The sequence below is a fragment of the Octodon degus genome, unplaced genomic scaffold (genome assembly GCF_000260255.1).
Source record: "Octodon degus isolate 3935 unplaced genomic scaffold, OctDeg1.0 scaffold00104, whole genome shotgun sequence".
Taxonomy (NCBI): Eukaryota; Metazoa; Chordata; class Mammalia; order Rodentia; family Octodontidae; genus Octodon; species Octodon degus.
This window is the reverse complement of record NW_004524680.1, coordinates 3568719-3581283: the sequence shown is the minus strand read 5'-3', so window position 1 is coordinate 3581283 and position 12565 is coordinate 3568719. Positions and strand designations below refer to the sequence as shown.

The 12565-nt window shown below is 58.0% G+C and overlaps 1 protein-coding gene across 13 annotated transcripts in view; it reads right to left on the bottom strand.

Annotated features, from left to right (window-relative positions):
- The window catches only part of Plec (plectin), a 68718-nt gene that overhangs the window by 28044 nt on the left and 28109 nt on the right, over positions 1-12565 (bottom strand). For 2 of the 13 annotated variants that reach the window (XM_004638889.2, XM_004638890.2), the window contains exon 1: positions 7437-8142. The exons of 4 other annotated variants lie outside the window; for them this stretch is intronic. In XM_004638889.2, coding sequence (XP_004638946.1) covers positions 7437-7974 — 538 coding nt within the window. In that variant the 5' untranslated portion in view covers positions 7975-8142. Of the gene's footprint in view, positions 1-121; positions 245-1646; positions 1938-2455; positions 2616-7436; positions 8143-11158; positions 11265-12565 lie in introns of those variants that run through there. 7 more of the 13 variants (XM_023723842.1, XM_004638897.2, XM_004638893.2 and 4 more) reach the window with 4 other exon arrangements.

Here is a 12565-nt window from a genome sequence, read left to right as displayed (position 1 = left end):
ACCCCCCTCTTTTCCTTCCCAGGTGTTTCCGGAGTTGGAGAGGCTGCACCTGAGCCAGGCCCCACCCCTAACCCAGCCCCTGCAGATGAACGCCCGAGGCCCCTCCGGCCCGGGCACCCACCGATGCAGCACAGCTGCTCGAAGAGGAAGCCCCGCCGCGCGCGCTCGCAGCCAGCGTCCAGCCAGCACGGCCGCTGCAGCACGACCTCCCTCTGCGAGGAGAAGGTGCTACCCGCAGCCATGAATCCGTCTCGGATCCTCGCTTCAGCCCACGCTGGAGGATGGTTCGGCTCTCCAGTACACCCCCGCCCGTCAGCTCTGAGACCCAAGAACCTGCCCCCGCAGACGCCCCGCTCCGCCCCTGGCCGGGAAGCCGCGCCCCAGCCGGTGGAGTTGGTAGCTGGAGTTGGTAGCGTACCCCGCCTACGCCCAGCGGTCTGCGTTGGGAACTCCCAACCAAGGTTTATTAGCGCTCAGAAAACTCCCCTACTAGACTGACGTCCTGCGGGGGGAGGGTGTTCACAGCCAGATGCGTAGTAGGTTCAGGGAATCCTAAAAAGAGGGGTATGTGTGGAGGCCACGGATAGAGCCAGCCAAGGATAGAACCGGTGTCTAAACCACGTCTGGCACTCCAGGGCAGCAAGCGAGCCAGGAGGGGAAGCAAGCCCCTTCCCCTCCTGGCTCAGGAGACAGAAGTGCGCCAGGGAGGGAGAGATGGCATCTGGTTACTAACCGAAAAGCTAGAGAAGCCCTCGGCCTGAGCATTACGTTAATTTCCCTGCCCGCGGCTGAGTCACCGGCCCTGGGGAACTCCTCGGCGGTGCCTGGAAGCCCCATCCTTGCTCACCCTCAGTATAGGAGGGCCGGCCCTGGAAGCTAAGACCCCATTAAGCCCGCTAGGGGGCAGCCCCAACACACCCCTGCATGGGGAATCCTGGCCAGAGACGCACCCCATTAGGACAGGCCCTCTGCCCAGAAACCCTGGTGCAGAACTGCCCAATCCCAGGGGCATTCAAGCTCCATTCACTTCAGCCCCGCCTTATCCTGTGCTGGGCCTAGCTGCCTCGGGACTAAGCCCAAGAACTGGTGACTTTGAACATGGGAGGGCAGGGCACCGCCTGGCTGCTCGTCCTCTGGCTGGTCCTGGGTACTGCTGGAGGGCACTCATGCACCTGCCTCACCTCCAAGCCCAACCCTATGCTGTGGGTGGAGCGGCCTGGGCAGGCCCGCCCCCAGCCCAGGTCAGCCTGTTCACCTGCCGCAGCAGTTCCTGTGTTCATTGTCCTGGTTTTGACAGCTGGGGAGGCACCTTCCTGGAGGAGTTAGACCCCATGCCAGCAACTGAAACTTCAACCCCAGTCTTTCCACCCACCTCCCCCTGACCAGCTCTAGGCCTGTGACAGCCACAAAGCCCCACCACCACCACCCTGTAAGCCCGCAGGGTCTTCAATGAAGGTCAAGGGGCAGGGACACCGATACCACTCTCAAAAAACACCTAGGCCTGCGCAGCTCAGGGACAGGAAGAGGAGGGCATGGGGCAGATGAGGGGCGGGGAGGAAGGCGGACCCTCCGCCCCGCCCCGCCCCTAGTCCTCTGGCAGAGACCCTGACAGATGACAGGGCCGGGACTGAAGCAAGGGTGCTTACCTTGCTTGTCCTGCACCTGTTGACGCCCCCTGCGCCAGTGCCACACGGCAGCCAGGGTAACGATGTGGCCCACAACCACTAGAGAGGGAAAGAGGCTTCCCGATGGCTCCATGACTGCCACCAGAAGCAAGCAGAGCCTGCTTCTGTGGGCCCAGGGGCTGGCGTGGAGGGCAAGCAAGAGGGGATGCCCCAGGGACTGGGACACCCTGCTTTCAGCAGCCGCCCTAGGGCCCTATCCACACTATCTGTCAGCAGCGGCAGGAACAACGTCCTGTCGGCTGCACCAATTCCTCCAGCCCGGCCTCCCCCGCCCTCCTCCCTCCCACACTCCACACAGCCGGCTCAGCTGTCCCTGCGCAGAGCTGTCTACGCTCAAGGTTAGCTACAGCCTTAACCCCTGCCTACCCACAGCCACACCCGCCAGGAGGAGGGGCCTGCAGCAGCTCAGACTGGGCTGCAGCCCCCCAGCACTGCCTGGGCAGCCTTCACTCTAGTCTTCACCCAGCTGCTGTCCCCCACAAGGAGGACCCAAGGCCCCACTTTATCTCCAGGGGTGCCCTCTGAGGACAGCTGCCAGGTGGACAGATGCCAGTGCCGCAGTCCTAACTGCCCCAACCATACTCAAAAACATGTGGACTCCTCACAAGCCCCAAGCCCATGTGGGCCCTGGACACTGTCTGAGGAGAGGCCAGGAGAGGGTGAGAAGTAGGCTGTGTCAGGCGAGGACAGAGCCTCTCCCCTCAGCCCCAGGTGCTGTAGGCCCCGTCCCACTGGGCTCTTAGAATACTTTCAAGGGTTGCCCCACCTACCGGGCACGATCTTCATTGGGGACAGCGACAGGAGCCCACAGGGCAGACCGGGACCGGGCGAGGGGTATGGGGAGGGTCACAGGCCCCTCAGAGGCAGTAAGCCTGGCGGCAGCGGCACCAAGGTGGGAGGAGGGCAGGCTGTGTGTGCGGCTGTCAGCAGCAGTTTGTGGGGGAGGGGATGGTGGGCAGGGGGCCCAGGAGATATAAATATCTGTGGAGGGCAAGCAAGGCCCGTCACTTGTCCAGACTTAGAACATGACGTGTGGAGTGAGGGCACCCCGGCCTGGGCTCACTGCAGTCCCATCTGGTTGGGCGTCACCACTGACACACACACCCCTACCCCAACCCCAGAGATGCTGTAATAAGGAGTCACCTGGCAATAGGATCTACCTTGGAAAGGTTCATGGGGTTCAGGCTGAAGTCTCCCTGGAAGACAGTGTGGTCCATGCCCTGCCCACCTTTTGAGGTGCTCTTGAGAGCTGACACATGGCTTGGGGTGGGGGGCCCATGCCCTTCTCCCCGGGCAAGTCATTCAACACAACACCGGGCCACAGGTGGATGGGACAACCTCCCCAAGGTCACAATGCTGGTCCGAGACCGTGAAGCCCCAAGTTGGGGTCCAGTCCACATGTGTGTGCCTGCCCCATGGCATGGAGTATCACTTTCACATCAAGATACCACCACCACCAATGTGTGAAAGGCAGAGATTGAAAGTCTCAACTGCAATCAGACCCACACCACACTTGCTGTATCCGCCAGTAGTCCAATCTCAGTAAACGGAGGTAAACAGGATGTGTGTGTACACATGTGTTCGTGAGGGGACACAAAGTCATGTCCCTCTCCTCCCAAGTGTCTGGATACTCTGGGCTTGATCCCTCAGGCTCTGGTAGACAGACCCCATTTTATAGCACTTCCTGTCAAACACATTGTATTAATTAAATCCTGTACCATGAATGTGTCACGCAAATGAGGAAATAGGCACAGAAATGGTAAGAAGCTAGCCCGTGGTCCCACAAGGCCACAATTCTCTGATGTACTTGGCCTCAGCCTTCAGCAAAGCACAAGAAACTAACTTTGTCCCCTGATTTGGGGTAGGAGATCGTAGCCTATCCAGTGAAGAGCAAACGAGGCCCATCCACTCTCCTACTCTCTAGCCTCACACTTCAGAAACTCATTTCTGAAGGAATCTGGCCTACAGTGGCTAGCTCTGGGTAGCGAGGGGTTGAGCTACCTCAAGGCAGCCTGAAGCATCAGGGACACTAGCTGCCCCAAAGACAGGCCACAAAGGGTCTGACTCCTGGCCAGGCCCAAGGCAGCAGCTGACTAGCAGCAGGAAGGGTCTAAGTGAGCAGGCACAGTCATGGGTCCTCTCAGCCCGTCCCCTGCAGGAGCTCAGAGCCTCAAAGGAGCCCATGTCCCCAGAGTCTGAATGAGTGAGTACATGTCCTCCCAGGAAAAAATATGCCAGGCTGTGGGCAACCCATCTGCCACCCAAGGTCTGGGATTGGAGATCCCATACCACATCTTCTATCCTCTTAAGACCCGTAACTATCCCTGCATCCCAGATTCCAATGCTTGAAGTCAAGGGGATGGGACTGGGGGTGGTCCAGGACCCTCAAGGTCTCCCGCAGGCCGCCAAGAAAAGAACAGCACTATCTGGAAGCCTTGGTCCCTGCCCACTTCCTTTCTTCTGCAGTCACAGCCCCCACTGTTGCCGCACCCTACCTTGGCCCAGCTGGATCAGCTCCTCCATGCTGTACTTGTCCATGGCTGCCTGCTGGCCAAGCCAGACTACTCCCAGAGCCAGCACAGAGGAAGGCAAGGCAGGATGGAAGGAAGGGGTGGGAGATAGAGGGAGGGCTTGCTCTTGCCCTGGTCTCCCCACCCAGCTCTGAGAGTAGTGACTCCTCCTCACAGCCACCCCTCAGTCAGCCAGCAGAGCTGAACTAAAGCCCAGCAAACCAGCAGGTCAAACCAGCCCAGGTGGCTGGGCCCAGGGGGAGAGGAAACAGGCCCTGGGTCCCCAGCCCACTGGTCTTCCCTATTGAACCTGCCCCATCCAGCCCACCCCACAGCCTTTCCCTCCACCGGCCCCGCCAGCCTGGCCCTGCCACCCCACCCACCCACATTCCAGGCGTCCATGTGCCCAGCCCATTCCATGAGACCACGTGGAAGCAAGCAAGAGTCCCACACTCCTCCATCCACTGCTGACACTCATTCCCCAGCCCCCAAACCCAGCAGCCCTTTCCTCCACCTGTCTCCAACTATCAGCTCAGTCCCAGGTACTGTGGTCTCTAAGTTCCAGGCACGTAAGACACATCCTAACTGCCCACACCTCTTCCACCCAACTGTATAGAACCCAGGAAATACAATTTTAGTATATGTACTGCCAAAGAAGCATAGAACCCAGGAAATACAAACTTAACCTCACCACAGGACGGGTAAAAACCTGCAGAGTTTCAGATTTCTTTCAAATAAGCAAGATGATCCACATGCAAAGCTAATGTTCATCCCCAAATCTGCCTTGACCTACAGCCCACCCCAAGGATATGCTGTGAAGCTTGTAAAAATAACAAGGACCTCCAAGTCCCTTCCACCCATTCCCTCCATGTGAGGAGTCAGGATACACAGGCATATGTCTGTGTGAAAGGGAGAAGTAATGCCCACGTGGGCCATTTGTCCAATGCACTAACCAGGATGTCCCCTCAGAAGCAGTGTCCTGCAAACACATAGGATGATTTTCCACATGTTGTAGGCTCACTGAATTCTGATCCAGGCAAAGCAGGATTGTTTGGGGTATAAATGAAATTCACAAAAAAACTTGGCAGCTTTCTAGCAGGGGATACCCCAGGCCACACCCTCTCTGAGGGACAGCTCTTGGCAGGGCTGTCCTCCTTACCCTCAAGGTCCTCCTTAATTGCTCCTGAGGCTACCTCCCTCCCACTCTGTCCTCACCCCATAGGTATGGGGATTCCCTGAGGCAGGGGCTGTTTGGGTCTGAACAGAAAATAGACACCCTGGAAACTGGGTATGGCTTGGTCTGAGACTTCTGGGAGTGGGGCTTGGGGCTCATCACACAGACCAGCAGAGCAGAAGGAGCACAGTGGTCTGGGGCTGGGTACAGCAGACACTCCCTGCTACCCTACCATGTCCTGGCTCCCTAGCCAGGGCTGGGTGGGAGAGCCCATCTGACCGCGGCCTTTATCACCTGACCTGGGCCTTCTGCAACTTCCTGGAGGGGACATGCTATGCAGAAGGACTGGGTCCCCTGGCCCACTACTTGTTCACTTTTGAAACTCTGAGAAGTCAACATTTCTGGATGCCATCAGAAGCATTCCAGGCTGTATATGGACCCATCATTTCCCAGCCACCAATGTGGGCCTGGGGACCCAGCCCTGGCCACAAACCACACCCAGGACCCAAGGCCCCAGGCTTAGCCCTACAGGGTCAAGAGGAGGGAGAGGGCCTGTAGAGCGGCCCTGACTCAGCCTGAAGCTGGAGCTCATTTCCTGTTGGAAACTCTGAGCTGCCACTGGCGGCTGTGGCTGGGAAGGGAAGACTGAGTCACCTCCATCAGCCACAGGGGTGCCCTCCACTCTGCCCACTGAGGCCACACCCAGATCCCCCTCCTGGCAACAATGCCAAATGCCTGCACAGCTGGCCCCGCCTGAACACAGACCAGGAAGGAAAGCAAGAAAACGAGAGAACTCCCCCCCATTCACCACACCCTTGAGCCAATAATGCAGAGAGTGATTTTACCCAAGTAGGTCAAGGTGGGCAGGGGTACTAGGTGGGGAGAAGGACCCAGAGTCCAGTCAAGAGCTCTTCATCTCATACCACCTCCTATTTACAACAAAGGGCCTATAAATAGGAAGAATCTATTTACAGGGAAGCTGGAAGACGACTTGCCCAGGACCATGAGGAAGGCACCCCTCATGCCACAACCTCCCCAACCCTGGTCAGGGACCTACTGGCCTAGCCCTGCCCTAGCAAACAGTTGTGCACGGTATGGATTCTGAGCCTGGATCTCTTCACTGCCTCCCCAGGACAGTGCTGCTAACTTTTGCTATCCTCCCTCCAGACCCACTCCCATCCCCTAGAAAAGCTCCTCCTTATGTGGGGCACCACAGAGGGAGGTGGGTACAAGCCTGCCTTGCACTGGGGGACCCAGGCTGCCTTAAACTGGTAGAGAGCAGTGTACCCCTGGAGAGAATACTTGTACTCAGGCACAAGGCACATATATCTGTCCCCCTGGGTCTGGTCACAGGGTCTTGGGGTCACAGGGAGGGGTCCTGTCCTATCCTAAGACCTGGTTTCCATCTGATGGGCTCACCTAGGCCCTGGACCAGGTCAGCACCTTCATGCCTTGGCCTCAGCCCCACCAGGGTTGCTCCTGCTTGGGCTCTGCCCTTCTCCCCTCCCCGACCACATTCCCCCATCCTCCCTCTACCCCTATCCTGATGCCATCCAAGACCTCAAGATGGGGTCACAGGGCATGCTCACCATGTGCAAGACAGAATCTGAGCCATACAACCACATATCACCCCCACTGTACAGACTTAAGACTCAGAGGTCAAACAGCTTGTGTAGACCACACTTCTGGTAAAGCTCATGCCAGCAGCTCTTCTGCATGCCCCCTACTTCTGAGCAGAAGGATATCAGGACAGACAGGCCACTGGGACAGAGAGGAAAGTGAAGAAGAGACAGTGCTGGAGAGAGGCCCAAGCTGGATCAGGCCAGTCCAGATCCCGCCCCCCCAAAGGATTTGCCTACCCACCCCAAGGTCCTCAACTTAGGAGGAGGAGCCAATGAGTTCAATGACCAGAACATCCAGCATCCTTGGGCAGAGAGGGCGCCACCTGCTGGTGAGAGCAAAGGCCCTGCACCCACTCTGCCCATCAGGCCTAAGCCTGAGCACTGCAGACATCAACAGACCCCTTCCCACCCACCCCTCTCAGCCTATCGCCAGAATGAAGCTGACCTGTAGCTGGGGAAGGCTCTGGGATGGGCATGGCCAGGGTCCCTGAGGTGGTGACAGCCACCACAGGAGTTTCAAGTGCCCCTTCCTCAAGTTCCTTCCTGCGGTAGTTCCGCCGTTCCTCTCGGGCAGGGTCTTCAGCCAGCAGAGGTCCCCGCTTGGGTGGGCAGCTCAGGGGCCCCTGCACAGCCTGCACATGTGGGGTGCGACGTGCGGGCATCACCATGGCAACAGGGCGGCGCACACGCTGCAGAGAGGCAGGCACAATCTCCGGTGGCAGGTGCAAGTACTGGCGTAGGTGAGCGATGCCTTCGTTGGTTAGGTACCAGTAGAAGTGGCGCCAGGCAAAGGTCTCCCGTACCAGGCCCCGAGCCCGAAGGGAGGCCATGGCACGGATGACCTGTAAGTTGGTGACACCAGGCACGTGGGGGTGCAGACTTCGGGGCCTTCGATCCTTCTTGGCCACCATCACGCCCTCACGGAAGAGCACCTCATAGATGGACCGAAGCTGGTCTAGTGGCATGAGCATGCCAGCCACCATGGCTGCCAGTTCCAAGTGGTCAGCACAAGGACAAGGGCAGCAGGTGGGGCACAGCAAGGAAGCCAAAGAGGCTCCCTCAGCACACGCAGCAACAGCGGGAGGGAGGCAGCCTCCGGCGCTAAACTCAAGGGCACGGGCTCAGCAATGTGGCTCGGGCGCCTGGCTCTGTGGATTCCTGCCGGCGGTGCTGCCTGCCTGAGCCTCCCGCCTGCCCGCCCTCCAGGCCGCCTGGGCCGGCCCCCTCTGACTCAGCAGCAGGGCCAGCCCCTCCCACCCACGGCACAGACAGGGCCCCTTGCAGAGTTGGGGGCACCTCAAGGCAACGGCCACCTCCACCACTCCCCCTGCCCCTCCCAGGTCCCACAGCTCCAATTTCAGAAATTGCATCAGCTTCTAAAACACTTCTTCAAGGTTCCTAAAATTGAAGAGAAGGGGGAATACAGAACACAAAGCCCAGGAAAAAGTAGCAGAATGGACAGAAGACAGGGAGCTGAGAGGACAGACCCTGGGTGTGGTCTCCAGGAGTCATTCATTCACAAGGGTCTGGAGAGGCGACTGCTGAGTTGTTTGAATGGGGGCTCAATAAAGGTCTAAAAGAGAAGTGGGGCCTGGGATGTAAGCTCAGATCTTGAGGAAAAGGTCTGAGGGACAGCAACAGGGGGCAGCTGCCAGAACACAGGGACAGGCAGTTACAGGAAGCCCTGGCTCCTATCCATCAAGCAGGCAAAAGGACAGTCTCCATCTCCAAATGCCAGGCCTAGAGACAGCAGTCACCAGATTTAACACTTCCCATTCCAGGCCAACTCAGCAGTAGTCCAGAAACACAAGGTCTACTCCTAGACCACCGCACTCTGAACAGAGCACAGAGTGGGGAACTCTGGGTGGGGCCCTTATCCACCCTCACTCCAGAACAGTTGTCAGAAGCCAGAAACACCCAGCTGCCACAGGGAATCAAAGTCACCAACTGCCCCTGGCCTAGTGCCCCTGCTGCCCACGCAGCCTCATAACCTTGTACCTGCCCAGGTCTAGGGAGACAGATTCAGAGGAAGAGAAAACTGCCTCAGGAGGCTCTGGGAGCAGCCCAGCCACACCCATCATCACCTCCAGGGCCCCACCACTAAGGGTCCAACCACAGATATCCTGAGTGCCCCACTCCCACCCAGTACAACTCTCCGAGCTATACCATCAACCCCCACCCGGATCCTCGCTCTCCCCCAAGCCGACACACCCATTCCCACCAAGCACTGCGAACCGGGAACTGATTATAAATAGGGCGGGGGTGGGGGATCCTGCGGTGGGAGTCTCGGCCAGCGGCAGGCAGGCAGCCAACAAAGCAGCCTGTGGGGCGGGTTTATGAGCTGTCACCATGGCACTGTGAGCAGGCTGAAAACAGCACACACCAACACACACAGCTCACACACAGGGTAGCAGAGCTGCAGTGGAAACTCTGAAGGTCCAGGCCAACTGTTCCCAGAGACTTCCGGTCAGGCAGCTCACTGCGGCTAGGATCACCCTAAATCCCACCCCTAGCCAGGCCCAGATGAGAAGAAGACCAGCCCCCAGGAGACAGCCCCAGGAGCACATGGTGCTGGCAGGAGCACATGGTGCTGGCATATGGACAGCAGGACAGCCCTCAAAGGCCACAGCTCTGCAGGACCCTCCAGACCCCTGGTGCTGTAGCCTTGAGAACAAGCACCAGCTGGGGTCCAGGCCTGCCCTCAGGCCAGCCCAGCCAGCCCTGTGCCCACAGAAGTTTCTATTCTCAACAGATGTGGTGGTGCATGCCTGTAATCCCAGCATTCTGTGAGGTTGAGGCAAAAGAATCACAAGTTCTAGCGCACCCTGGGCAAGTCAATGACTGAATAAGACTTTATCTCAAAATAAAAATGGGGGGGGCCTGGCCCTAGCTCAGTCCTTTAAGTGGCTGCTTCCACAAAGCTGTCAGCCTCAGGTTGCTGGAGTTCGAACCTCACAACTCTCCCGCTGGCCGAAAGTGCCCTGAAGGCATTCGAGGAAGAAAAAAAAACAAAAACAAAATAAAAATGGGTGGGCATGTAGTTTGGGGCAAAGGCCCTGGGTTCAATCCCTAGTAAAGGGGGGAAAAAGTTTCTACTTTACTGGCCTGTGCCTCAGCACCTCCACTAGCCTCCTGCAATCCCTACTCTGACCACCATACAACCTCTTTATGCACTCAGCCCCTCCCCACGCAATATTACCCACACCATCATCCTGACCTCATTAGCCTAACACCCTCAAATTTCCAAACCCCTCAACAAACCAACCCATGGCCCCCACCGTGTCCCCAAATGATCCCAAGCCACACAAGGGCCCTTATCCCTTGGGCCTAAGCTGCTTCCACTTGAGCTTACAGGGGTGCAGCAAAGGACCCTACACAGCCCTCAGTCCTGCCACCTCCAAGCTTCTGGGCAAAGGAGGTGGGGGAACGGGTCTGTGGGAATTCCCCCTCCCGCCAGCAGGAGCACCACAGCCACATGGAGCAGCAGGGAGGAGCCTGGAGCCAAGTGTGTACACGTGCGCATGTGTGCGTGCACAGACACCATGCAGGTCCAGGTATTCCCCGAGTCCCTGGGCTTGGGGGTCGTCCCCCCACCCATCTTGACCCCACCCTGCAGTACTGCAGCCCTGGCAGCTAATGCAGCATTTGGAGGGCTTGAGAGGTGAGCTGGCTGGCCCTTCTCCCCGACCCTGTCCAAACCCCTCCAGGTTTCCTGGGCAACCAGTCGGAGCCTTAGGGCAGCCCCCACCCCACCCCCACCAGGACAAAGCACCGCAGTGTGGCCTTGCCCGGGGCCAGCCCGCCAGGCGCCTCTGCACAGTGATCTAGGCTGCAGGGTGCAGACTGGGGCGGGGGAGGAAGGGGCTGTGGCTGCAGGGCTGAGCTCTCACTGTCCTTGCCCCGCTGCCGGCCACCACCGTAGCCAGCTCCATACACTTCACTGCAGGGCTGCAGAGTGCCGCAGCCACCGCACCCCGCCCCCTGCCCCAGGAGGAGCCCTGCAAGACAGAAGCCTGGGGTCTCCTGTGCCTCCAACTCAGCACTGCCCCCCCCCGCCCGACCCTCCCCAAGCCGTGCAGCCTAGAGCTGCAGACCACCCGAAAACTGTCTTCAGGGGCTGCATCCCGCCAGAGGTCACTGGGTGGCCCGAACCGGCCCTGACTGCACCTTTGAGGGAGCTGATCTCATGCTGGATGGCTCTCGAGGGGTCCATGTCTCCGTCTGGAGCTGAGTGCGGCGTTACCGTCCCAACAGAATCCAGCCCCGCACCGCACTGCCCAGGACAGCACCGCAGCCTGGGGGAGGAGCCAGGAGGTGCAGGGCGGGACTTGCCGGCCAGGGGTGGAGCTTCTGCTGATCAATGCTCCAGGACATGGTAGTCCCGGGCGCATGCTCCCGGTCCTGTACACACACACACACACACACACACACACACACACACACCCCTCCCTATTCTGTAATGGTGGTCCTGTAAACCTGCTAATTCTTGCAGCCTGCCCTGCCAGGAGACCGCAGAAAGGCAGGGCCTGCCCAACAGTTCCCAGCCTCCGCTCCCACAAGCCATACTTGAATAGCCTGCAGGATGCACATGTGCAGAGCATGGCTGTGGCCTTGAAGCTCTAGCCACGCACTCCCTGCAGGAGACAACTCCTAGTCTAGACCCTGAGCACCTCAAGAGTGGAGCTAGAGAGCTGCCTGCAGTCATGACCAACACCTTATACTGGCTCAATTCACCCAAGAGAAGCGGCAGCTGTGCCTTCTATGGGCCATGCCCCCTGCCCACGCCTGGGTCATCCCACCCATCCTTATGGGTCAAGATGTTCCTATGTCCCACCAGGACCCAGCTTTGGCTTCTCTCAGCTGGTCTCCTCTTGCGATGCTCTTGGCAGCCTAGCTCTGCAGGATCCATCCCACAAGCCAATTCAAAGTAGTTCAGGCCAAAACCCTAGGGGTCCTCAGCCCTCACAGCCAGGACCACAGGACCTGCTGGGTCCTTCTATCTGTCCATCAGCTTGGCACCATCTCCACTTCCACCATGATGACCTACAGCTCCTTGAAGGACCCAACTCCACACAACAACAGATGCTCTGCTCCCACCATCATAGGCAGCTAAATTAGATGGAAATGAACAGTCAGAGAGGGATTAAATGAAGGCACATCAACACTGTGGCTGGAGGCAAATCTGAAAAGGGTCAGGTCTCAAGGTGGAGGTGGGTAGCCAGGTTACAAACCTCCTTAGAACTAAAGAACAGTTTGAGGCTAGGGAGATGGCTCAGTAGAATAAGCACTTACTTGACAAGCACAAGGGCCTGAGTTCACTCCCTGGTTCCACCAAAAAAAAAAAAAAAAAAAAGAAAAGAACAATTTGAGATTATATTGTAACTAGCACTACCTGGTTCAATAAACCCAGCTATGCACCAGATGCACAGATGGGTGACCAGAACTTCTGGGCCAATCTATACTCCTACCCCTTTCCAGGATTTTTTAAAAACAGATTCAAATCTTTATTATCTCAAAATTATACAAGTCTTTTACATATATATATTTATACACACACACACACACACACACACA